Source organism: Rhodamnia argentea, chromosome 3, assembly GCF_020921035.1.
Source record: "Rhodamnia argentea isolate NSW1041297 chromosome 3, ASM2092103v1, whole genome shotgun sequence".
Taxonomy (NCBI): domain Eukaryota; kingdom Viridiplantae; phylum Streptophyta; class Magnoliopsida; order Myrtales; family Myrtaceae; genus Rhodamnia; species Rhodamnia argentea.
In genome coordinates this window covers 31,803,037-31,827,332 of record NC_063152.1, presented here as the reverse complement: position 1 = coordinate 31,827,332, position 24,296 = coordinate 31,803,037, and the positions used below count along the sequence as shown (strand labels likewise).

Sequence of the window (24,296 nt, the reverse complement as noted above, 5' to 3'; positions counted from 1 at the left end):
CATGCATTGAACGATTAGCGACATGGAAGCTTTTGGCGCGGTCAATGTCTAATTGTTCATGCTTTGGTCTTGTGTAAATAATCCTTAGACCCGAGGCATAGTGTTGACTTGTGTGTTGCATGACTATGGTTCACGAGGACGCATATTGATGGTTCGTCGATCCGTCTCTGTTCTTGATGGTCGCAGTTCATGCACATACGAAGTCACACGTGTGCGCAAAATGGAATCTGTCTCCTTGTCACATGCAATGTATGATATCTTATGCAATTTAATTATGACAATGCATTGAAATCCTCGGCCGGGGTTATAATCGAGAATGAAATGTTCATGTCTCGTATAAATGCATGTCGATTAGATTTGTGCATATGATCGAATCGGTGACTTGACAAATATTCCATGGTCTTTGTTCGATCGGGATATAGTAAGACAGAGGGATTGAATTACACCGTAAGCAAGAAGCCGACGGGTTCATTATGTTCTTAAAGAATTCACACCTGTCCTGGGGTAGCCATGACATATTGCTAGATGTCACTCGTGACTTGTAGGACCTAGAGGTTGATCGGGACAATCAATTCTCTTGGAAGTACTAATGTGTTAGTGCATGTCTTACTGCCAGCTCAGTGATGAACCTAGGAATGTCACACACCTTAACCAATACATGACGACGTTGAACGGAAAGACGATATTGCAAATATGTTTGCAATTACGTATACCGAATTAGTCGAAAAATTAAATTAAATAAGATTTAATTTGATTCTTATTTTTGGTCATGGACGTACGTGCATATGATGCACACGCACTCTTATAGTGGACACATATTGATGTATCCGAAATGTACATGTAGTCGCACTATTATGCTTTTATTAAATTATATGTAGATATAATTTTTTTTAATAGATATATATAATTGTGTTGCACGCACATATTGATGTGCGTGCAACAGACTTGGTCAGCACATGTTGTGCTGACCAAGTGTTTTCCTTTCTTTTAAAAAAAAAAAAAAAAGGATTTTTTTTTAAATACTTGATGCACACGGTCAGCAACTGCTGACCGTGTGCCTTGTTGTGCACGATCAGCAACTTCCGCTGATCGTGCACAACGTGCGATCGGCAACCGTTGCTGATCGCACGTAATAGTGTGATCAGCAACGGTTGCTGTGTGCGTGAGAGAATTTTTTAAGTGTTCGTAAAAGAACTATTGTAGTTTCTCTCGAAAACTCTCTCCCTTTGGTGACCAAAATTTTTTTTAAGATTGCGGAGTATTGTATCCACGACATTGCTAGCACAATTGAAGTGGTTATCATCCGCAAGTTCTTTATTCTGTTCGACGGCGCGATTGGTGGTGTGTCCGAACTAGAGGCTCGACACTTGTGGGGCTCGGATCGAAGAACGTCTGAACCTTTTCGTTCCAAGCACGCTTCAAGAGGTAATCCGTTAACCCTCTTTCATTTAATATGATTTTCGATTGAAACGCACGAACTACGCCTCTGGAGATACGTGTATAGGTTTTTATTTATTTCCGCTGCGTATATTATATGTTTTATATGCCTATGCATGTTACGTAAAATCCCAACAGTCGGGACGGGTCGGCAGCAGGAGGGGGCTACCTTAAAAGTAGACTCACGGCACCATGAGGCAACACACAACTTTCATTGAAAGAGAAAATTAGGAAACACAGCATGGAGAAACAGTCAGTTAATTCCGCATGAACAAGTGAACCATTGTGCTGTACATAAGTTGCAACCAGTAGCAACTATTTTTTCTCTCAAAACTCTGGCAATTCACCCTTTTCAACTATGAAGAAGTCTCTGTATAAAAAGGACAACCACCCCAACACACTACCGACAAATGCTTCGGCTCGGGACATTCCCTACTGATACATAAGTACATTGTACCTCGGCACACGGAATGGATCATCCTAACTGGGAATGTGAGAAAAGACTGTTCCGAGATGACAGGTATTAACCGACCATATACACGGGCTCTGAAGTATATGTGCAGTTCAACTCAATGGTGTTTTCTCTGTGTTTAATTAGTATCTGTTTACTCAAGTGAGCAACCAGCAGGTTCATTCTGTTTGATGCTTTTCTTTTTTTACAGGGAATATTTCTATGCGGTTTCAGATTAAAAGTTGAATTCGCAGTTTCCAGTCATGCGCCAGCATTCCTTTTGCTTTCAAGGACAGAACCTTCTTCAAGTGCCACCCGTGCCTCGCTGTCCTTCCCCATCATAAAAAGAGTTACAGCTTGTAGATAGGATGCAATGTGCCAGACGGGAGATATCACCTGAGCTTGCACCGCGTCATCAAATGCTTCTTGCGGCATGTTGCTCATAAGATGAGATAGACTGCGCCGTGCATAAACAGTTGGGGACACCATCGTTCCCACTTCAATGAACTGAAAATTGAATGAAACAGTGAGATTGGTGATGAATGTGCTTCCATATTCACTGAACGGCACACCAACATTAAACCTACTGGATAGCAAGGGGAATCATCATATGCTGGTCATGCTAAGTTACCCGTAGCTTACGTTTATCTGGTTAAATGAAAAATAAAGGGCATCCATACACAATTATATCCACAATTCAAGGAAAAAGTATCCACTAGCAACATTGATGGATGCCTGTCACAGAACTAGTAGCTCAATTTGTAAAGAACGCTGGTAAATGTGAGCAAAAACAAAGAAGTATGACCACAAGCACATTCTCGTGGTCCAGCCAAAACATTTTAACCCTAATTTCTCCAGAAGGGTGACTTCGTTATATTAGTCATTGGTAGTCATTTGATACCCTGTAAATAAAAAAGATCGCAATAACCTGAGTATAGCAGTCAATTGCAGCTCTAAAATCTTTATGTCGGAAACCAGCATCACCCTTTTTCTTTGAGTTCAGAGTGTCCTGCACCTGGTTGGTCCACATCTGGAATGAAAGCTACATATTACAATAATCGGGGTTAAATTCTGGTCATGGTGGCAGGACAAAATGGAGAGTCCAGCAATTTTAAGAAATGGGACAGGCACTGGACATGTAAATGCAATTTGATATGAAGCCAATCTCGCCAGACGTAATTACAATCTGAATTATGGCTCATTACAGAGAGTAAAAATAAATAAATAGCCAATAGCAGTGATAGGTTCATTTCTTGGTCAAGTAACAGCAAAGAGCAGTCATTTTCCAGCAACATATTGTTGTCTAAGATGCATTTTACCCTGGGTAATTTGCTTGGACATCATATACTAACAGAATAGTAGCATTTCTAAACAAAACCAGCGTGGTATCTCATGAGAGGTATGGAATGAGAACCACAGGTTAACACATCTAGAAAATCCTCTCCAGTTTAACTTTACATAAGGTCCTACAGTACCCAGATGATGCAGTAACAGATCTTTTGTCCAATATCTAATCAGAAACTAACCTCAGTAGCTGCTCCCTCATCATCTTTATACCCAAGTTTTTCTAAGACCTCATGTATGGCAGTCAAGTCCTTCCTGAAACACGCCTCACCCAGAGGTGATAGGGTCAGGGAGGAATCACCGCGGTGGATGCCCATCAATACATGAGAAGGAACCTGCAGTGCAGAGTAATTAATTAAAGCTTGATCTAGCAAAATCAGGGGGAAAACATACTGCACTTGCAAGTCAGTGTAGTGTATCATTGCGTACCAAAATAAAGGCTCATAAAGATCAGAAGGGATGAGAGGATAAGGTGTACTTACATATTTTTGATTCCAAGAAATTATTGCCTCTCCCCAGCCCAAAGAAATGAAACACACACACAGACGCTGGTGCACAAAAGTACGTGTGCGCGTGCACGTGCATTTGCACATATCCATCAAAGAAAGAGCAAGAAAACCATCCTATACACAAACTCCCAATTGCTTTTATGATCTTCCAAGTTCAGTGTTTCTAATAAATAGACGTGCAACTGAAAAATGTGACCTTTAAGGATGTACAGCATTCACATTTCCTTCATGCTTATACTAACTAATATTCCAGTTATTTAGCTGTTGTTCTCTTTACATGGAAATTCTTTAGATAGCTATGAGCTTCAATTTCTTCTGCTTTGCACTGTGCACGATAGTAACATTCTTGAAGATATTGGGGAAAATAGAATTACCAACCTCAATATCCTTTTGAAGAGGAGCCAGAACAGCAACTAGGGACTTCGGATTTGGCCGCTCTCGGGGCTCATATTGTAAACAACGAGAAGCTAACCGCAATAAAGCTGTGCGATCATCTTCTGAAAATTGACCTTCCAGGCATGAATCTGTGAGCATCTGAACGTTCTTGTCTCGTATTAGATCAAGCGCCTGATTGCAAATTAAGCAAGTTTTAGAATTGGAATTTATACGATCACTGCAATTTTGATTCGGACAGCATAATATTGGCTAAGAAAAGGTCAAAACCAAAGATTTTGGTTTAATGTGACGTCAGAAGGCAGCCGCTTAAGCCGTCACTGTGAGATAACAGTGACCAAGTTGCTGAACAGACTCTGACACGAGGTCGACATGATTTACAGCACACTAAGTGCAATTATAGTGATTGAACTATGAGGAGAACTGACATGTGAATTACATTGTCCTCTGACTCACTGCTCCTTTCTTTCAAGCAAAATTAAGATGTTTTTATCTCATGGCACTGAAACCAACTTCAAACAGTGCAGAGTAGCAGCAAGTTTAAACTACCACCACTTATTCTGGCAAAAAATAAAAGGAAAACTAACACCACTAAAAAAGATCTCATCTGCAGGTATCTAAAATTTGTAATAACTTGCTGAGGAAAACAGTTTCTGACTTTGAAAACTGTAGACATTTATCAAAGAAAAACAATTAGGGAGAGTTCCTTGTGCCTAAAAATTAACGACAACATAACCTGCTCCTACATTCACATGTATAATAAAGGAAATAACAAGGGGCAACAGATTTGCTTAGTCGGAATTGCCTTCATCTGGAAGCAACTTACACGGCTTGGAGGAATCTTCTTTCCACTAACGAGGTCTAGCAAAACAGTACCGAAGCTAAACATCACACTTTCAGGAACGACTCGTCCTGCAGAACACAAGGATGCAATAAGTAGTCAATCATAATCCACAGTCCACCTGATCAGTGTCGAGAGGCATGTCCAACGCATTAATAGTGAACGACATCCTGTTTTTGAAATAACCATCAAGAAGAGTGCGCTGGCAAACCGACATAGTATTTGTGTATTTATTTTGCACACTAAAAATCTAGAGAAGAACACATGATAAAGACAATCATAAAGAGCTCAATCCGTTTCATCAGCCTTTACTCCTCAAGAATGACCTCAAAACCACCAATATATTACCAAATATTCAAGTGCATCCGTTACTTGATAGCTTGAACAGCTGTTAAAACTCTTAAAGAGGAAAAAGAATAGCATTCCATAGACAAGCTTACACACGTCCATACCATTTATGTCCAAATACAAAAGCAACTGCTTCATTTATAGTCGGAAAGGGCCAGTCACACATTTACATGCGTTTTCATACCTGTCCTCAGATACTCGGGAGGAGCAAAGGCCAAGTTTGTACTGTAGCTTTTTCCGTTTTTGCTGTTCTTCATAAAACCAAATGATGAAAGTCTGGGGTTTCCTTCCTAAAAATTGGAATGTTGTAAGACTATATTCCTTTAACTTGATTGTAGCTGGGAAATGTCATACTTACCCCATCAAAAAGGATTCTATAAGCATTCAGATCATGATACAGATCATGTCCTTTGCTAGTACAATATTCTAAAGCTTGTGCAAGATACAGAGCCACCCTTAGCCTCATTGCCCATTTCATAGGCTGTGTATCCCCTGAGTCAAAACATATTCCAAATTCAGTCTTCCATTATGTGCCTACTCTCTTATAAGGTTAAAGGAAACAATGAAAGCAGACACAGAAAGAAAGAAGAATGTTGCTAAAAGGATAATACTGTACCAGGGACTAAAAAATGCCACTACTCAAAACCAGTTTCACCTGGATCCAGTTCTTTGATATAAACAGGCCAGAGAATGGAAGAGAATAACATCCGGTTCTATGACCGGGCTAATACTGAGGAGGGATGAGGAGAAAGGAAGCACAAAAGTTCGAAGAAGATGATTTTTCTAAAGAAAAAATCCACATTAAAAACGAATAAAATGTAACATATCCATTTGGAGATGCAAAGGTAGAAATCCACCCAAATAAAGAATATATAATATCAAGTAAATACCATCTACAACTACATTGACAATTACCAATAAATGGAGTAGATGCCCAAAAGAGAGATACTGATAGACTGCTCGAGTAGAACAACCTAAACTTTTTTGAATCAAAGGTAAATGTACATGGAGGAAAATGAATCAATGTAGCCATGAGACAAACTTACAATGAAAAATATGTTTTGGTAATGAATCATTGGGCATGTATTCTGCAACCAGCAACCTCTCATCACCTTCACAGCAGCAACCAATTAAATTTGCCAACCTTTGGTTACGAAGCTGCCCTACAGCTCTTGCTTCTTCCTACATTATAAGATCAGAACTCAATCACAGGTAGCCAGAAAAATGCCCCATTTGTAAAAGATTTTAACTTTAGGTCACTCAAATAGATGTCACCGTGACACAGCCACAGGCTCCCACAGAGCCAAAGCGATTAAAATTTCTTATCGCAGCACTATACTGAAACTTCACCAGGCAGAATGATCCGCATAAGGAAAAAAAAAATTCAGGACCGGATCATAGTATTTATATTAAAAGGATACACTACGTACAATGAACTGCCTGGCATCAGGCCAAGCTGATCTGTTAAAGCGCTTTACAACAATTCGCACTTGATTTTCCAGTTTTCCTTTGTAGACCACATTTGGCGCCTTTTCCCCATGTTCAGACACAATGTTTTCAACAGCAAACCAAGATGTTGCCTTCCTCAGCTGATCGTATGTGTATTCTTGGAAGGAAGGCAGATTATCAGGTTCACCTTTCTGCTCATCTTCTGCACACAGACAACATTCTCACTTGCTATTATTGATCAAACCAGTAAATGACCTAAGTAGAAATAATCCACTGACCAATGCCCTTGACCTCAGGGACTGCTGAACCTTGTTCTGAACCTCGGAAACAGACAAATAGCTTGGAGCACTTACAACCCATCCCGGTGACAGAATTCAACAAAGAGCAACAGCAAATCTTGAAGATCCAGCATTTACCAGACTTTTAAGCACAAGCTCCAATCAGTAGCTTCAAACACAATCCTCATTTAGTCAAGCAATTATTGTCAACAAAAAGGGTCGCGATATCTTAAAATCAATTGTCAAAAGCTCATTGTTCCTAGTTCAGAACCTTAGCCAAATTCAACAACGAATGTGACTAAACCATGCACATTCTGCACTCAAAATTCTTCTCAAACAGAATTAACATGCAGGTGCTTATATCAAGTTCAATTCACATATCTACGCTCATCAAATAGCTCCAGAAGAAGTTTAGCCTTAAGCTCAATATTTCAAGTCCTTTTTGTACGCAACGAAAATTTCTCAAACTCCTAAATCATCCAAACCCAGCACATTCGTAAATTCACTTGTTTTCCACAGCAAACCGAGGCGCCACTCGACCAAGTTCCGCCGATTCTTTTCATCAGTCCCCACCGAACTCAAGCCCAGTCAACAGAAAAACAAAGCTCTAGGTAACTTCGGCGAGCACCATTTCCGCAACCCCAAGACAACCCAGAAGCTAAAACAGCAAAAAGGGCAGAACAAAGGGTAGATTTAACACAAAGCGAAAGAGCTTTAGAGAGGACCTGAACGACGATTCCTCGCAAAGTGGGAGTGGCACGAGCGAAAGTCCCTGTTCCTTTCTGCTTTCAATCTCCATTCATTCCATTCTTTCTTTGATCCCAATTTGAACGAAGAAACAGCAAGCGAGCGTTGAGTCTGAACGCTTTGGAGAAAAAAAAAAATGGACTTTGGAGGATTAGAAAAATGGAAAGAAAAGAGACAGACGAAGATGGAGAAGGAGAAGCAGAAGCAGAAGACCGAGCACGGAAATGGAATCGTTGAGAGTGGGGGAGTCATGAGATTTAATATTTTCAATTTCTTTTTTTTTTATTTTTTTTATTTGCCTCCATATTTTCCTATTTTTTTTCTGTTGGCAATTTCCACCGACATGACAACCTTCGGTTTTCCAAATTTTCTGCGGCAGGTCCCCCCCCCCCCAATCGGTTACTAAGACCATTAGCCGCTGACAAGTTCTGAAAAAAAAAATGGAAAATGAGAAAATTAAGGAAAAAAAATTGCGTGTTGAATTTGGCTTGGAAAAGTATCTTATGATAGTTTTGGAAATTTATACGGTCAAATCGTGTGGTCGAACTCTTGATCTATGTTATATCTGATGGTATGATAGTCACCGCAACGTTATTTTGTATGATTGACCGTCGTGAATGATTCCATCGGCCGGTCATTCCTCTAACTGGCCGTTGCTTTAAGAAGAATTATGCGTTACCGTTGGTATAAGTCGTGGCATGGTTTAAATGAGTCGTAGAACGTTATTACGTACGGTTGACCGTCGTGAAAGATTCGATCGGTTGGTCGCTCCTCTAACCGGCCGTTGCGTTACGCGTTACGGCGGCTTTAAATGAGTCGTCCGACGTTATTTTCTCATCTCGGTCGAAACGTTTAAGAAATATATGCTCCTCCTCTTTCTCATTGGTCGTTCGAGTCCAAAGGATCGTGAAAGTTGGTGTTGCGACGTTTCTAAATGAGTCGAGGGAGCGTTACTTTCACATGATTGACTATTACGAAAGATTCGTGTTACGATTGGTCTTTCATCCCGTTTTTTATTTGGTCATTGCGTCCTACATGTACTTACCACATTTTGAATGAATATCATATAGAAAAAAAAAATCGATTAGCCGACATATCCTCTTATCCTTGGCTCGTTTCAAATCTATATCAACATTTTCTATCTCGGTTCTTTATTCAGTTCTTCGTGTCGGGCTGATATCGTTTCACTTTGTTGCCGGATGAAAAACATCGAGACTATCATGTCTTCTCGAAAATCAGAATTTCCAGACTAGGACGATCTCGGTTTACCTGGAATTATTAGTATGGATCGCGACGGCCTGAGCGAGTTGCAGAATGAGTATATCAATCATCACAAGAGGTTTGGCCAAAATTGATCTTTCCTCTTCTTTCTTCCTTCCTTCTCTCTCTTTCTTTCTTTCTTTCTTTTCCGAGATTGCCGAAGCATTCTATAAGCCTCATGAACCGATTAAGTCGAGGCTGATCTTCCTTTCATTGCGTACTACAAACATCGCAATAAAAACCATGGCATTTATTCAGGAGGGGAAAAAAAACAGGAGGAGGCATTTAAATCAAGAGCAATAATGATGGGCAAGCGTGTGGGGTACTATGAGATGCCATAATTTGAAGTGACAAGAATCTCTTCCAGATCTGTCCCCAAATCTTACAATGAACATTTAATGTCTGGCGATGGTAATTTGGTATGCCTCGTGGGTACATTTACGTAGTACGGTCCATAGAATCCACACAATAAGTAGCTGTCAGCTCGTATCACGAGGCAAACATGCAAGTTGGAATGAAAAAAATTCCCGAATTGAAATTCAATTCGGGGCAAGATGCAAATTGTGATCAAGTCTCCTTCCATTAGTGGTTATCTCGACGTCTTTAGGTTTGCTTTTTCCTCGATGGAGAAAAAGGTCGGGATGCTGGGTGACCAACTATCGTTAGGGATAGATAGGTCCTAGTCTGGCCCGATTTCACCTAGATAATTGGGAGTTGGACCGACCAGTGTTCTCGAGCAGTCCGGTGAAACTGCTGAACAGCGGATATATACTGAGATTGAAGTTGCAACCAACATCACTCCAACTCGTGCCTTACATAAAAAGTGTTTGCAAAAGCATGATAAAATAACGATCTCGCCCATCATCGACGTAAAATAACATTAGAAAACCATGCTCAACAAACGACGTCGGAATTCAATCAAACAACTGCCACACTCCACCGGAATCGAGGAAACAAACTACGGTACAGACCATCTACGTGTCTTCGAAACATAGGGCTTCCCTAAAGCCCCAAAAAGAAAAGGGGCACAAAAAACTAACGAGGGTCAAAAATACTCTAGCTTATTCGCCCTCTATTAAGGTCCTTCCGGTCTTCACGAGTCTTTCCACTTTGTACTTGGAATCAAATCAACGGTGATATAGCTTGCTTCGTATCAATGCCATCTAAAACAAAACAACATATGAATTTATCGATCGATAACAAGTAGATGGTTTTGTTAACTCCAAAATACCGTGGGAAGTTTTCTCAACATGATTTGTGTTTTATGGTTGTCGACTTCTATTCTCAACGGAGAACAAAAAAAGAAAAGAGCAATTATTTTGCCGAGTATTCTCATTGTATTTGATAACTCGTACCTCCATTTTGTGTTTCTGTCTCATTCAGACTTCGTTTATCTTGAGATGGCGTGATCGACAATGTCACATAGTTTTTCGTGCCAAAATATCATTTGAGGAATAAAGCTCCAATGCACTTTATGGATCTTGAGATGGGGCTTAATAAAATCAAATAAGATTAATTGACATCTCTCAACTTAGGAAAGACATAATTCAAATGGTTGGAAAGATATAATATGTTTGGGTTCTCCTTAAAATTAGGGAGAATGATATATTTGGAATTATCCGTCTAAATGGTCGATGCATAAGCAAGAAAAATATACAAATGTTGTCACACAACCGAGTTAATTTTGGCAAGATTGTCAAAAAAGTGCTAAATTTATTGTACGACGGTCAATTCAATTCGAAACAGTTTAATTTTGTCAATTTACCCAGGTAATTATTCCAACCAATTTTAGCTAGAAATTACCGACGCGGACGTTGACAGGTTTACATAGCACAACCAGCGCTAATATGAGCGATTTTTTGGGTTCTTTTTTTTTTAATTCTTTTCTTTTTTTCGTTTCTTTTCGCCTAGGCAACGTAGACCCCTCCCCACCAAACTCTAACCATCGCTAGATCCGGCTAAGGGTCTGGCGACGAGGGCAACCCTTGCCCGTGGCTAATTGCCAGCATCGGCAATTGGCCACATATGAAAAGGAAAAACAAGGAGACAAACAGAAAAGAAAGATAATAAAAGAAATGCTAAAAAAAATTCAAAAAATTAAATACAAATTCTAAAAATTATCAATGTTAGCACCGGCCATGTCACGTCGAACTGTTGGTGTCCACGTCGCCGATTCCGATCAAAATTGAATGGAAAAAAAAATTATATTTATAAATCGTCAAAAGGTTTAAAACTAGATCGATACCATTAAAATGTTTATGATTAAATTGGCCGCTACATACATAAATTTAGAACTTTTTAGATAATTATCCCTCTAAATATAGAAAATCTCAAAACTGTATTTTTAGAGTTTGGATAATTGCCCACTTGATGGTTTATTCTGTTAATTTCTACACAGGTAGGACAAGTATTGCCAAGACAAACAACAAGAATATAGCAAGAAAGTAATACAAACAAGAATGCAAAATAGTTTAAAAAGCTATAAACCTATTGTACGACGGTCAATTCAGTATCAAATCTTTTAATTGTGCCAATTTGGCTTTAAACCATTTGACGATTTGCCCATTTAATCCTAAATTTTTTAATAATATTAATTTAATCATAAACCATTTGACTAGTTGCCGATTTAGTCTTAAATATGTCAATTGTGCAAATCGGAAGGTCTAGAATTGAATTGGCCGCGACACAATAAATTTTAACACTGTTTTGGACAATGATTCCCAAAGAAAAGAATGCAATGAGAAGTACTCTGGCACTGATGTTTCGATCGCCGGCCGTAGAATCAACAAAAAAAAGGATTTTAGTGTGCGTTTCTGACATTGACAGTCATCGAATCCTAGTTTAGTACCGCGAAGCAGCGAGACAGAATGAAATCTGCAATGATTAGTACAAAAATGATACTCCACTACCGCACGAGTTAAAGCATGATTAGAACAGTCTTGTCACTGCCATGCTTTATGTAACATCGTGACACTATAATATAACTTAAATAATTGAGCAATTACTACTACAACAATTATGGAAGGCGTCAACGTTTCTCAAATTCGACAATATTTGTGAGGGAACTCGAAGAGAATCCATGGAGCTTATCACTTGTGTTCGGTATCAAAACTCTAGGAGTGATTGCTCGTACGATAAGATTTATGAAGTATCACTTTTGTGCTAGCGTTTTTAAAGAGCGCTCGTTCGAACAATCTCAGCAATTTTTTTTTTAATTTCATTTCATTATTGAATAATATCATATGGGTTTCTCTAGCAAGCTAAGCTGTCGGGAGAAGTCGCTTAAGTGTTGATTTAAAGGTGGAGTCGATTGCAACGCTTAATTGTTAATTTAAAGGTGCGATGCTAGAATAGTCAATTGCAAAGTATCGACATCAAAATGGAAGCCACGTGAGGATAATCCAAAAATGGGCGAAAGAGATATGTGAGTAATTGAACTCCGAATCTCATGTGGGTCCAAAAGATAAATGTCTGATTACACGTGGATCTTTTTTTTTTAATTATTTGTTCTATCTGTAAGTCTTCTCTCCCTAGCTTTTGCTTTGCCTATTTGCAGAGCACGGGTGTCAAACCTCGCACCTATAATACTAACATCTCCATCTCTCTATCCCTTTATCAGTAGGACCACATGTCCATTGACACATGTAAATCTTAACAGATTGGAAACATCCACATTCAAATCCATTTTCATTGCAGCATATTAACCATTTCAAGGATTGCATATGTACCTGATTTTTTTGCTGATGGGTCCATTATATTCTAATGGATGCACCAATGTGATTATAGATTACAAGGGCCTGTAGAAATTTACCAATGTCGCTTGTGAGGCCCAGTAATAATTATTTGACTAAAGTTGCGTACCAAGCTAATAAGAGGGGGTATGAATAAAAAATGCAAGCGCAATAAATGGTGATTTGTTGGTGAGGACCGATTAATTATCACGTACATCACCATCGATATGGATTCTAATACAACACTTTCCTAGTTATTTATGAGCTTTCGATTTTTAGGTTTTTCTTGCATTTTTTTGTTCTATATATGAACATTTTTAATACGGTAAATTTACTTTTTTAATGCGATGAGAAATTTTATCCAAATAACCTGTTCGCTTAAAGATCTTAAAATGGGTTTAGTAAATGGGTATTAGTTTTGATAGGTTGGGTCAAATATGAACATGTTGTAATAATATAGATTGAGTTGGGTATAGGTTTGATTTGGGACAATTAAGATGAACAGGAGCCCAGAGAGAGATATAAATGTGAAGCTAATAGTTATACCCTGCCACTATGGCTGGCCGATGCCTAGAAGCAAACCTGTTCAAGAGAGTGAAGGCATTGCTCATCTCTTGGCAAGATCCGCCGCCCTTCACCTTGTCGCCACCTTCGCGGTCTCATGACCTAATCACTGAATTGTGTACATAGGTATTGTTGATCGCCAGCAGAGTGCTCACCCATGTTTTCAATTTGTTTATGTGTCGCGTGAAGTCTTAGCCCACGACCCGACTTGAGCACCCAAGCTCCCTTATCAACTTGATGAGCCCGTCTATGGAGTCACCCACTTTTCAAAAACAACACTTTGAGAAGGAAAAGTTGTTAAGAATTAGGACTCGAATCGGGTCGGGTATGTGTTGAATTCAGGTTGAGCTGGGTATGAATCATTAAAATTGTATTGTGTAAAAAGTGGGTCGGACGGTTTTTGATCCGACGCAACCCACCCTGGCCGACCGGCTTAAATTTAAGTACCCAATTATCTTATTTGAGAAGTTCACGATCTCATGTAGCCCAGTTGCTCGAATGGAATCAAGTCTGGTTTGCCTTTCCAAAGTACAATTTTGCCATGGTTAATGAACTTCTCATATATACTGTTTACTTTCGGGACCTAGGCACGTCCTTAAAAGGCTTAACGGAAAGCTGGAAGCAAAGCTTCCATAAATTCTAGTATGAATCGCTTAAATTGTTTCGTGTAAAAATCGGATCGCTTTGGGTCGGACAGCTTTCAATTCGATCCAACCCACCCCAATTGACAGGCTTAAATTTAAGTACCCAATTTTCTAATTTGATGAGTTCACGATCTCATGTAGCCTAGTTGTTGGAATAGAACCAGGTCTTGCTTACCATTACCATCTCGTTCGAAAGATCAAGCCCATAGAATCACAATCTATATATGCGTCGGGTGGGTAACTAAACTCATGACCTCATGGCTCTAATGCTATGCTATATGTATATTAAAATGAATTTGCTGGATTTATTAAAGCGTAATGGAACCCACCATTATATATGTTTTTCATTTTCTTAAGGTTTTTAATTTTGGTGGAGAGTTGGTAGGTAAGTTCTTTTCGTCAGCATTATCTTCTTCAATTTTTTTTTTGTCTTTTTGGTACTAGAGTTTTTTTTTTTTTTTGGGTCATATTATTGGTACTAGAGTTAATAGGTGAATTATAAGACTGTTTTCCGACCAAAAAAAAAATTATAAGACCGTTTTTGTTTTACAAAAAAAAAAAATCTTTGATCCCTATTAGAAAACACTCGCTATTTTTTTTCTTTTTTTTTTTCAATTTTAAAACTAAAATTAGAATTTTGATTCTGCATTTGACCATTCAACAAAAATTCTTCAAAGGTATAATATGTCCGCGAATGTTGATGCTCCTAAATTTCCGAAAGCATTTTGACCCAAAAAAAAAAAAAAAATTACTGAAAGCATAAAAGTGACGATCAACTTTTTTGAAAATGCTCGAAAACGGTCATTACTCGGTCGATACTCTCGACCCTCGACCTTATGAAATAAGCATGTGCAATATCATATAATTGATCTGCGTTAACTAAATACGAAAGCCATACATGTGAACGTGAAAATATACTATTGATATACATCTCGTCATTGAAAAAAAATATATCGTACGAAAAATTGAGAGTACCTTACTCACTAATAAAAAAAAAATGGGAATAACTCTTTTTACAATAGTATTATCTTCAATTTACCTAGCAAGGAGTAAGTGTATTTTGATTTCCAAAGGTTAAAAGATAAAAGCCTGTAATAGTTAATGATGCTTAATAAGTGAAAATAGCTACTGCAAGCATGAATATTCAGACTTTCGTGGGCAATTTTTAATCTTCTTTGGTGAGCCCTCAATAATTTAACTCAAAATGTTGGTATCTAACTTTGAACCTTGTATTTCAGAAGGAAACATTTGATCTATTAAATATATCTAACTTTTTCGAGCGTGAAACGATTTAAAGAAGGTAGATTCGTTTAACCCCATATTTATGTAATTTTTCATTTTGCATCCTTCATAAATTTCACGCATATTCTAGAGATACGAAATTTTGTAACTTTGTTTACTTTTAAACATCTCCTGCACATCGCGAGGCTCATTTCTAATATCATAATAATTCGAATCGAAAGTTCCATTGTCTCTTTCGAAAGCTTAAAGCCTTAAACTAAGAGAAACCGAACCATGCGGCTAGTCGTTCAAATAAAACCGGGTCTAACCGGCTCACGATGGTTAAACCGGCCCAACCTCGAGTCGGCGAGGACCAGGCGGAGAGAATCGAAAAAGGTCGGTTGCGAGGAAGTTTTTCACCGTCTCCACCCGATTTCAGTGAGACCGTCCACTCGTGCAATTTCTCTCTGTGTTAGTGAAATCGAAACCGGGCCACAAGAACAACGAAAGCGTAAAAGGAGGAAGTCACGAATTTGCCAAGGAGGCGATGAGGGCCAACAAGGGTGGCACGAATTGACCGGAGAATCGCCCACTTTCATTGATTGGATCACGAGCTTGCCATTGGGGAGGAGGGGAAGAGCGGGTGGCATCCACGCTCGCGATCGCATTTTCCTTTGGGAAAGCAAAGTTGTCCGGGCGATACCATAAGTGGACGAAGTAGCGGTACGTGAAGGACCATCTGTGTGTGCCACTGATATATGGCCGTCCATACCAAGTGTTTGTTTTAATGCCTCAGTGAACACTAGCGAGACAGTTTTACACCATATTCAGTCTCTCAGTCGTACGTTTACTTGATTTTCAATTGAAAGCAGTCAAGATCGCCGTGCTGCATAAGCTTGCGTTGTCGCTCTAGCTCATTGCTCATGCAAGCTATGTGCTTTAGCGTAACCCGTAATAGCTATGCTGATGCTACCGCTAGTTGTAGAGCTGCTCCCAGTACTTGTTTATGGTTTACCTTATTGGGTATTACTTAAGATACGAATAGTATGTAGTGATAGATATATCGATGGGTTGCGTCGTGAGAGATCGTCTCTCTGACATCAACGCACCGCTTGAATCGATGGATATTCCTATTTGGTCTCTGCTTAATTTTCCAAGCATGTAGCTTGAGTCATTAAGTGAAGTTTCTCAGCTGGGTTCATTGTGTTTGTAGATGAGGTATGTGAAACCATTGAGCTTGTTCCAAGACGTATTGATGGCATGTACGAAGAAAAAAGGCCGTTTGCTAGGCTTGGATGTTGGCGATAAGTATGTCGGGCTTGCTGTCTCTGATTCGAGTAACAAGATTGCCTCACCCCTGAGGTATTGCCGTTCATTCACATTGTATCATATTTTGGCGAAGATGAATTGTGGTATATGTTTTTATCAGTTCCTGTGCGATTTATCTCCATAGAAATTGAGCGTCGGAATGCACTAATCAGATGATTGAGTTGTGGATAATATTAGCCAAACGATGATTGCGTATACGATTGGTACAGATGTTGTTTATCTCAATGATGTTAGTATGTGCCTCTCTCTGTAGGGTTGCCATGTAAGAATCTGATTCAGGAAATACGTACTGTATAAGTCTTAAATCTTATGTATGGAATACAATTGAATCCTAAAGTCTCAATTGATTCAATCAAGTACTAAACCTTTTTCAAAAACTGTAATTGAGTCCTAAACTTTTCAAATGATTCAATTGATCGCATTTCATACATAAGATTTAGACTTCTGGTGCACTTTTTCCCAATCTGATTCTATATTAGAACTATTCTTGTTATTTGGTATTTATAAGGATGGAACTTGGAAGTCATGAATTTGCTGCAGCTTGTCCCTCAGGGTGACTTTTCTATTTTCTTTCCTCGTATCCTAACCTTGGTGGTGTATATGCGATTGTCACCTGTGAAATGATCTTTGTTGTTGCCATAATTGCAGCGTTCTGCTTAGGAAGAAGACAAATATTGACTTGATGGCAACCGATCTTCAGAGTCTGGTAAGTCTGCCTTTCAGCCTGCTTTTGTGTTAGTATCTCCATTTCTTGGAGGAATTGTTCCTGTGGGAATTACTGTTTGGATTCGTCCTATAAAGAAAATTTTCCAATATAAGTGTTTGGGTTGACTAGAGCATTTTGTTTATTGCACTCGGTCTGGCTTCCAACTGTGAGGATAGTTGTGTGAAGGACCTCAAATATGAGTAATTTCTCAGTGTTGGTTCTGCTAAAGGCTTGGTATTTGTTACTGCTTATTCCCGAAATTAGTATCTTTAATTTCTTGCCTCATAAGTTCCTATCTAAAACAGGGGATATTGTTATTGCGTTATGTTTACCTGGGCTAGAATCATTAGACTTGGTATCTCAATTAGATAGACCTTAGGTTTTGGGTGCTAAAAAAAAAACACCAACTTTTAGGCCAATCCCAATTTTGCCCCGAACTTTTTCTTTTTGTCTAGAAAAGAAAAATCCCTACTTTAACTCTAGTCCCAAATCTGCCGACACTTCCAAAAATCGCCATTAGTTTCTTCAAGATCAACACCATCGGGAGACTGTTGTTATTCCATACGAAAGTGAGGGTGTTGATGACGATGCAAATTTTGATAATGAACCTCTAATTGGCCATGATGTAGATGATCTTGAGGAAACCACTGTTGATTTTTGGACGCTTGGGTAGATTGGGACTAGAGTGAACTTTGGGGATTTTTTTTTAGACAAAAAAAAGTTTATAGCAGAACTGAAATTGGACCTATAATTTGGGGTTTTTTAGGGAGCTAGGCCAGGTTTTGGTCAATGATCTTATTGTTTCTCAGTCTCGGGTCACAATATCCTTACTGAATGTGTACGTGAAGTAATCTGCATGGTCTTGGAAATGTTTTTACTGGGGCCTGATTGGTTCCTGATTCCTTGTATATATGCAGGTCTCTGAATTCTCGCTACTTGGATTTGTGGTTGGCTGCCCTCTTGACCGGTTTCGTGGTGGCAATCCTGAGGTACGTCTCCTTTAAACCATTATTTTCTATAACTTTTCTGACATGCTATTTATAATTTTTATAATCCTTTTTGTTGTCTGTAATCAGGCTGTGCAAATGAAGGTTTTTATTGACGAGCTTTCCAAAACAGGAAAACTTGATGGTGTTTGTTATACGTATTGGGAAGAAACTTTTACATCAAAGGTGCCACTTGTTTTCCCTTCTCTTTGAAAATCTTAACCTGAGTTCCTTTTTTTATTTTACTAAGGTATGCACCATAAAGCTAGTTCCTTATCTATCCAATCTGTAAGGTCCGAATTGTGATAGTAGAAGCAACTACATAAACATTAAATAATTCTTCAGTGTGTAAGGCTTAACTTTTATATCCTCTGGTATATTTCCCACATAATTCAATGTTCTCGCAAAGCTGCCAATTTGCCAAACAATGCCTAAGCCCTATGTTGACTAAATTCTGCTTCTATACAAATTGATCGTAGTTCCCTTATTGAGACTCATTTCCATACTTTCCCCTAGCTTGTGTTCTTTAGCGGTCCAATGGCAGTCCCCACATGGAAAGCTAAATTCAACTCCTTTTTGCAAATGAGTATCTTGTTGTTATTTTTAATTAATCATGGGGCCCTAATGCATGTCCGTTTACAGAATGTGGAATTGTTGTTACAACCTTTGACGTTGCATCCAGTAGCAGCGAAGACAATAGTGGACAAGTTCGCTGCTATGGGGATACTCCAGGTAATTAGCTTTTCACATATTCCTGGGGAAAAAGTAGCTCACCCCGCCTCCTTTCGTTTTGCTAGTTAGAGATCACCATTTCATGATCGAGTACACAATTGTTAAGGTTAAAGGTTTTGTTTAGGATAGAAATGAAAAAATGGGACTTGGCTGATGAACAGGCTTTCCCCCCCTCGCAACTCTTGAGCATTGTTGGCGAATAGCAATTAGCAATACCTCTAGGCTGTTGCAAATAGAAGGAAAAGGGTGAGGATGGATTTTCGCCTATTGTTCTGCTTTCAGTTGTTTATTTAAGATATGTAGTATTCAGTGTGCGAACTTTTTATTTTGTCATCTGTTGCTGAACACTACTTTTGTTATGGGTAGGGATATTTGGATTATGCCAACAAGAAGCAGAGATCAGAGTCTTCTGAATAGGACATGAGCGAGAACTGTGGGGGCTTTATCATTCTCAGAGGTTATCCTGAATGTGACCTTCAAATTGCGATGGTAAATATGCAGTGCCATTACCACCTGCTGCTAATGCACCATAAAGAGTTTGAGAGGGATAAGTAGATATTCAAACGAGTTTTGGCAATTTTTGGTTCGTATGCTGAGGGAAAAAGCACAGGAGGATTTCAACAGACCGTGTCAATGAAGTGATGACGATCTTGTAGATGTAAAGAAAGTTCTTTCCTACACACACATCGAAGACCCTCTAGTCGACGCATCTGTTTTTTCGAGAATGATCTTATTAATGTAAACTTTGATGACCTGCGGCAGTTCATCGATCAAGTCTTTTTACGTAATTATTGATTAGAGAAAAGTACCTAATGCTAATAGCTAAACAGTTTCCTGTTCAACTCACATCAGAGATTCTACAGTTAAGCAAACCATCTTCTAGTGAAGACACCCATGACAACATCACAAACAGAAAAGGAACCATACTCTCTGTACAAAGACTGTCTAATCCAACAGACAAAAACTCATCTAACTTTAGTGCCATGTATCGCTCATTCGAAGCTTTTTCCGCTAGAGAAATGATCAACCATCTACTAGCATCGTAGCACCTGAGTACTAAAACTTGTTACACCCGCGATAATTAGCGCCTTTATTTTTCTAACAGCAGTAGGAAACCGGAAGCTGGATTTGATTGACAAGCATACGTTCTCTTTACATTATTAAACCGAGTGCAAACTCAACGATAGAACATGTGAAGAAGACATCTAGAGTTACCCTCATGATGAATCAAGAGGATGCTTATTTTTCAGATTACTTCTCATCCTTTCTGGGGAATAGAAGTTCCAGCGCTCATGCCACTCCCAACAGCTTCTTGATGTCCTTCTGCATTAATAACAAACCGCAATGCCTTGGTTAGACAGCCAAAGAAGTTAACAAACTTCAACTATGGTCCGTTGATGATTAGATTCTTACCTCAATGCTAAGAGGAGAAGTAGTGGGTGCATAGCGATCAACAACATTTCCTTCTTTATCGATGAGGAACTTGGAGAAGTTCCACTTAATGTTATCCCCAAAGAGTCCACCCTTGCTCGATTTCAGGAACTTGTAGAGAGGAGCGGCACTTTCACCATTCACATCAACCTACACAGAAAGCAATCAGACTCTTCATCCTTGCTTTTTTTTTTTTTTTTAACTCAAACTGCAAATTATAGTCACTAGGAAATATAAGGGAACTGCAGATACAACTCCAAAAAAACTTAAGAGAACTTAAGGAGTTCACAATACGCTCTGCATCTTCAGAAAAGGACCTCATGTATTTGTTTTACCTTATCGAAAATGGGATACTCCGCCTTGAATCGAGTGCAAGCAAATTGTAGGATCTCCTCATTTGTCCCCGGCTCCTGAGCTCCAAACTGGTTGCACGGGAATGCTAGTATCTCTAAACCTGCATCGCATTAGAGTGACATGCTTTTTAAGTTTTCGAGAATTTCCATATGCTAAGCGATACCAATAACCAATCGTCGTTTCTAATACGATATATTTATCATCCTATTGAGGTCAGTATTCCACTAAACATGAGATACGACGGGACATCAGGACCGGGGGAGGGCATAGGAGACCTTGATTCTTGTATTGCTCATAGATCTGACTGAGTTCGGTGTAATTTGAATTGGTCAGTCCACTGCAACAAACAACATACCATTAAAAAAAAAAAATTAGAACATGGTGGACCGACCTGATTATTAAAACACTGAGCTACTCCCAAGCAGAATTGCATAGAGAATTCTCAATGACAAAGGCATGAAATATGATATCGCTTTTAAGCAGATCCCCCAAGATTAAAGTCCAAGCAGATGTTTCCTGTACAGGGCATAAACACAAAATCCCGAGAATTACCACTGCGAAGCAACGTTGACAATCAGCAAGACCTTGCCCTTGTAGGTACTGAGGTCGACATCATTTCCACGGGCATCCTGAATAAGAAAAGGAACCCGAATCTCCAAGTCTCAGCACAGCACAACATTATGGTTCTCAATTGATTCATAACCTCTTAGCACACGACACAGAAACATAATGCTTTCTGGGTTTGCCGCCCTGACCGTTATGTACTGGTTTTTTTCGGTTAGCAGTGTCCAGTAACACATGATTTTCGCTCCCTGACCAGCTTATCTCAGCAGCTTATTCAAAAACTCAACTTGTATCAACAAGAATCTGATACATGCACGAATTACACATATAAGAGGGACAAATATATCTCAAAGGTTCTGTAGATTGGTCCATTTTCAGATTAACCAACTAGACCTTTAAAACCTAAAAAAACAGACAAGGTTACAGAAACACGTTGATAAGGGCCTCAGCTTACATAGATTACAAAAAAATTTCAAACACATTTGAAAAAAAAAAATGTCATCTGTCTGAGCTAAAATTGCAGCGTTGCTGTGGATATAGAAAGACGAAATCTTCGGTCAGAAACGACGTAAAAAGGTGAACTTTATATTACAGGTTTAACATCTCGGCTAATGGGCGATCCCTGATTCATAATTTCAGAAAACCTCAGGAGAGAACTGACCTTCACAGTGAAGTCGTGAATCGACCCGGTCGAGGATTGGCTGGCCATCGTACGATTCGATCTCCGATCGCGCGAGACAGAACTCCGACAACGATAGAGCGAAGAACCGAAAGTCGGTGGCTTGATCGACGGAGTACAGTCAGGGAACGACGAGATTGGGCGAGAGAAGAGAAGGGTTTGCTCCGGGACAGAAGGCGAGAAGAGATCGGGAAAAGGCAGAGAAGAAGAAGAAGAAGAGGAGGAGGAGGAGGAGGTAAGAGCCGCGCTGAGATTTCTGCAACGAAGAAGCAGAGTTTTTGTAGAAGAACAGAGCATTTGCGGTCGACTGTCGCTGTTGTGAGATTTTTGGGCTGAGCTCACGGTCTTGTAGAGTAGCTCTTGTTCCTGGGTCGTGAAGATGGCGTTCAGACGTGGCGGGCGCTGAGTTATCCACGTGGAAGTACTGTTTATGTGGAACGTGGATAGATGCCAGTTTAGTTGATCTGATCCGGGCTTTATTGTTTTTTTTTTGTTGGTCGTGAAGATGCATGCATTGAAGTTTGGTTGCAGAGGTACAAGTGGGGTGGGCTTCAGAACAGAGGAAAGCCCAAACGAAGGGAGGGCCTTCCTCCGATGGGCTTGGCACAGCCAGTGAGCAGGCTTGTTTGCTTCCCTAAAACAGAAACTAAATGAAAAAAAGTGGTGCATTTGGACCCATTAAGCGGCAGCACTCCAACAGAATGGGGGAAGAACTCCACGAGGACGACTGGAGCAGAGTCGCCCGCGGTTGAGCCGAGGGGTTTGACGCAGACCATCATTGCAGGCGGTTAAGACCTTCAATTGCATTCTTGCAGTCAGATTCAATGGCAACCATGTATTGTTGACGTATTGAGGTCAGCACCGTCCTGGGCAATGCGATCGACAACAAATTTTCATAGCTTGTTGACATGTTAGGGCTTCAACTTGTTCAGGGTCAGCAGCGTTGACAGATTGCGCAAAACCATCGATGCATCTGCCCTTATCGTCGCGAAAGAGGCCAGCGATGGCATCAGTAGCTTGTCCCGAGATGATTGAGCCGTCGACGTTGAGCGTGAGAGCTCCAAGGGGTGGAGAGGTTGCCATTTAATAGGTAGGGATTCCAAGTTACCCAGGTCTTTCCTCTGCTTGTGTTCCACTAGTGACGAGCCTGCATTCCACCGTGTAAAGCTTAGGTGATTTGAATCGTGCTTTCTCTGGTTGTCATTCAAAGGTTTTATCATCCAAAATCACTTACCGTGTAAATAAAATATGTTCAAAATGGAACTGTGTTTAAATTTTTAAGAAAAATTGAAGAAATGAATTATTCACTCTTAAGATAGATGATGTTTACGGATGAATTCGATCTCTAGCAATATACCAAATAAAATAGTTTGTTTAACCACTAAAAATCATTATTTCCCATCAATGAATAACATCGATTCGATACAAAAACTCTGTAGATTACGCGACGTACGAACGTTTAATCATTTAGATATTCCCAAATTGTTTTTCATTTTTGCACTAATGTATTGCTAGTCATAGGACCCGTCACCCATTTGGCATCAAGAACATGGACCACCTTCAACGTGTAATGGTACTATGGTGAGACAATCCAATGCCACAAGATAGTATTTAAACTGATTTTCATGGGAAAAAGACTTGATCTTGCTGTGCTTCAGGAGAAAATATTCGGTGATTTCAATGTGAGCATTCGTTGCTGCTTCTTTTTCTGTCTGCCCGCCAACCGGAGGAGAGAGAAAAGAAAGCCGTCCGTTTCCTTTTTTTTTTTTTTTAATTTTCCAATCAGTCATGTTAGAAGACACGTGTCGCATTTTGAATGGAGCTGATTAGGCTCGCGCACACCATGTAGGCTGGTGACGTGGTGATTTTGAAATTACTGAATATTATTATCATTATTATTATTTTGTGTTCATAGTCATGATGATTCATGAAGGGGAACATATTAATTTCGCCGAGGCCGATGTTTATGGAATCAAAGTTGGCATTGGAATCTCAAAGAGAGGAGGCCTGGAATATTTCGGGGCAAGAGGCTCAAACTTCACGAGTCTCTTTGCTACCAACCAGTACAGCACCCCCGGTCCCAGATCGAGCTTCCGAGCCGTCGCCCCAGATTGAACTTCTGCGTCTTCTGTTGCTGACGCCGCTCACGGTTTACGCAGAACCTGAGGCGATCAAGCTGCCGGTTTGACCGTCATGATGCCGAGTTTCGCTAAGCTATCCATCGGAGCACGCCCTCAACGCAAATGGGCAAACCATGTCCCTCGAAATGCAGGGTCTTGACTAACCACTGTGCACTTG

General features: G+C 39.7%; 3 protein-coding genes across 5 annotated transcripts; 1 reads left to right on the top strand and 2 right to left on the bottom strand.

The window, feature by feature from the left end:
• Nucleotides 1–1,632: 1,632 nt before the first annotated feature.
• On the bottom strand, nucleotides 1,633–8,020 carry LOC115746416 (serine/threonine-protein kinase BSK7-like). Of its 2 annotated transcripts, none has more exons than XM_030682164.2 (11): nucleotides 7,776–8,020; nucleotides 7,051–7,219; nucleotides 6,754–6,974; nucleotides 6,370–6,505; nucleotides 5,682–5,815; nucleotides 5,508–5,613; nucleotides 4,961–5,046; nucleotides 4,120–4,308; nucleotides 3,415–3,567; nucleotides 2,817–2,930; nucleotides 1,633–2,395 (listed from the first exon to the last, which is right to left on the bottom strand). In XM_030682164.2, the coding sequence occupies exons 2-11, from the start codon at nucleotides 7,130–7,132 to the stop codon at nucleotides 2,150–2,152; spliced, it is 1,467 nt and encodes a 488-aa protein (XP_030538024.1). In that variant the 5' UTR covers nucleotides 7,133–7,219; nucleotides 7,776–8,020; the 3' UTR covers nucleotides 1,633–2,149. The 2 variants fall into 2 exon arrangements, with proteins under 2 accessions (XP_030538024.1, XP_030538023.1); XM_030682163.2 differs by having other exon boundaries at nucleotides 7,051–7,192.
• Nucleotides 8,021–15,620: 7,600 nt separating this feature from the next.
• On the top strand, nucleotides 15,621–19,838 carry LOC115746418 (putative pre-16S rRNA nuclease). 2 transcript variants are annotated; one of them, XM_030682170.2, is made up of 7 exons: nucleotides 15,621–16,058; nucleotides 16,431–16,579; nucleotides 17,195–17,252; nucleotides 18,170–18,241; nucleotides 18,329–18,424; nucleotides 18,881–18,970; nucleotides 19,337–19,838. In XM_030682170.2, exons 2-7 carry the CDS (start codon nucleotides 16,431–16,433, stop codon nucleotides 19,385–19,387), a joined length of 516 nt encoding a protein of 171 aa, XP_030538030.1. In that variant the 5' UTR covers nucleotides 15,621–16,058; the 3' UTR covers nucleotides 19,388–19,838. The 2 variants fall into 2 exon arrangements, with proteins under 2 accessions (XP_030538030.1, XP_030538028.1); XM_030682168.2 differs by having other exon boundaries at nucleotides 15,624–15,940.
• Nucleotides 19,839–20,063: 225 nt separating this feature from the next.
• On the bottom strand, nucleotides 20,064–22,348 carry LOC115746417 (probable phospholipid hydroperoxide glutathione peroxidase). The gene is made up of 6 exons (XM_030682167.2): nucleotides 21,981–22,348; nucleotides 21,308–21,384; nucleotides 21,031–21,092; nucleotides 20,737–20,855; nucleotides 20,384–20,551; nucleotides 20,064–20,293 (listed from the first exon to the last, which is right to left on the bottom strand). The coding sequence occupies exons 1-6, from the start codon at nucleotides 22,293–22,295 to the stop codon at nucleotides 20,261–20,263; spliced, it is 774 nt and encodes a 257-aa protein (XP_030538027.1). The 5' UTR covers nucleotides 22,296–22,348; the 3' UTR covers nucleotides 20,064–20,260.
• Between the last annotated feature and the right edge of the window lie 1,948 nt (nucleotides 22,349–24,296).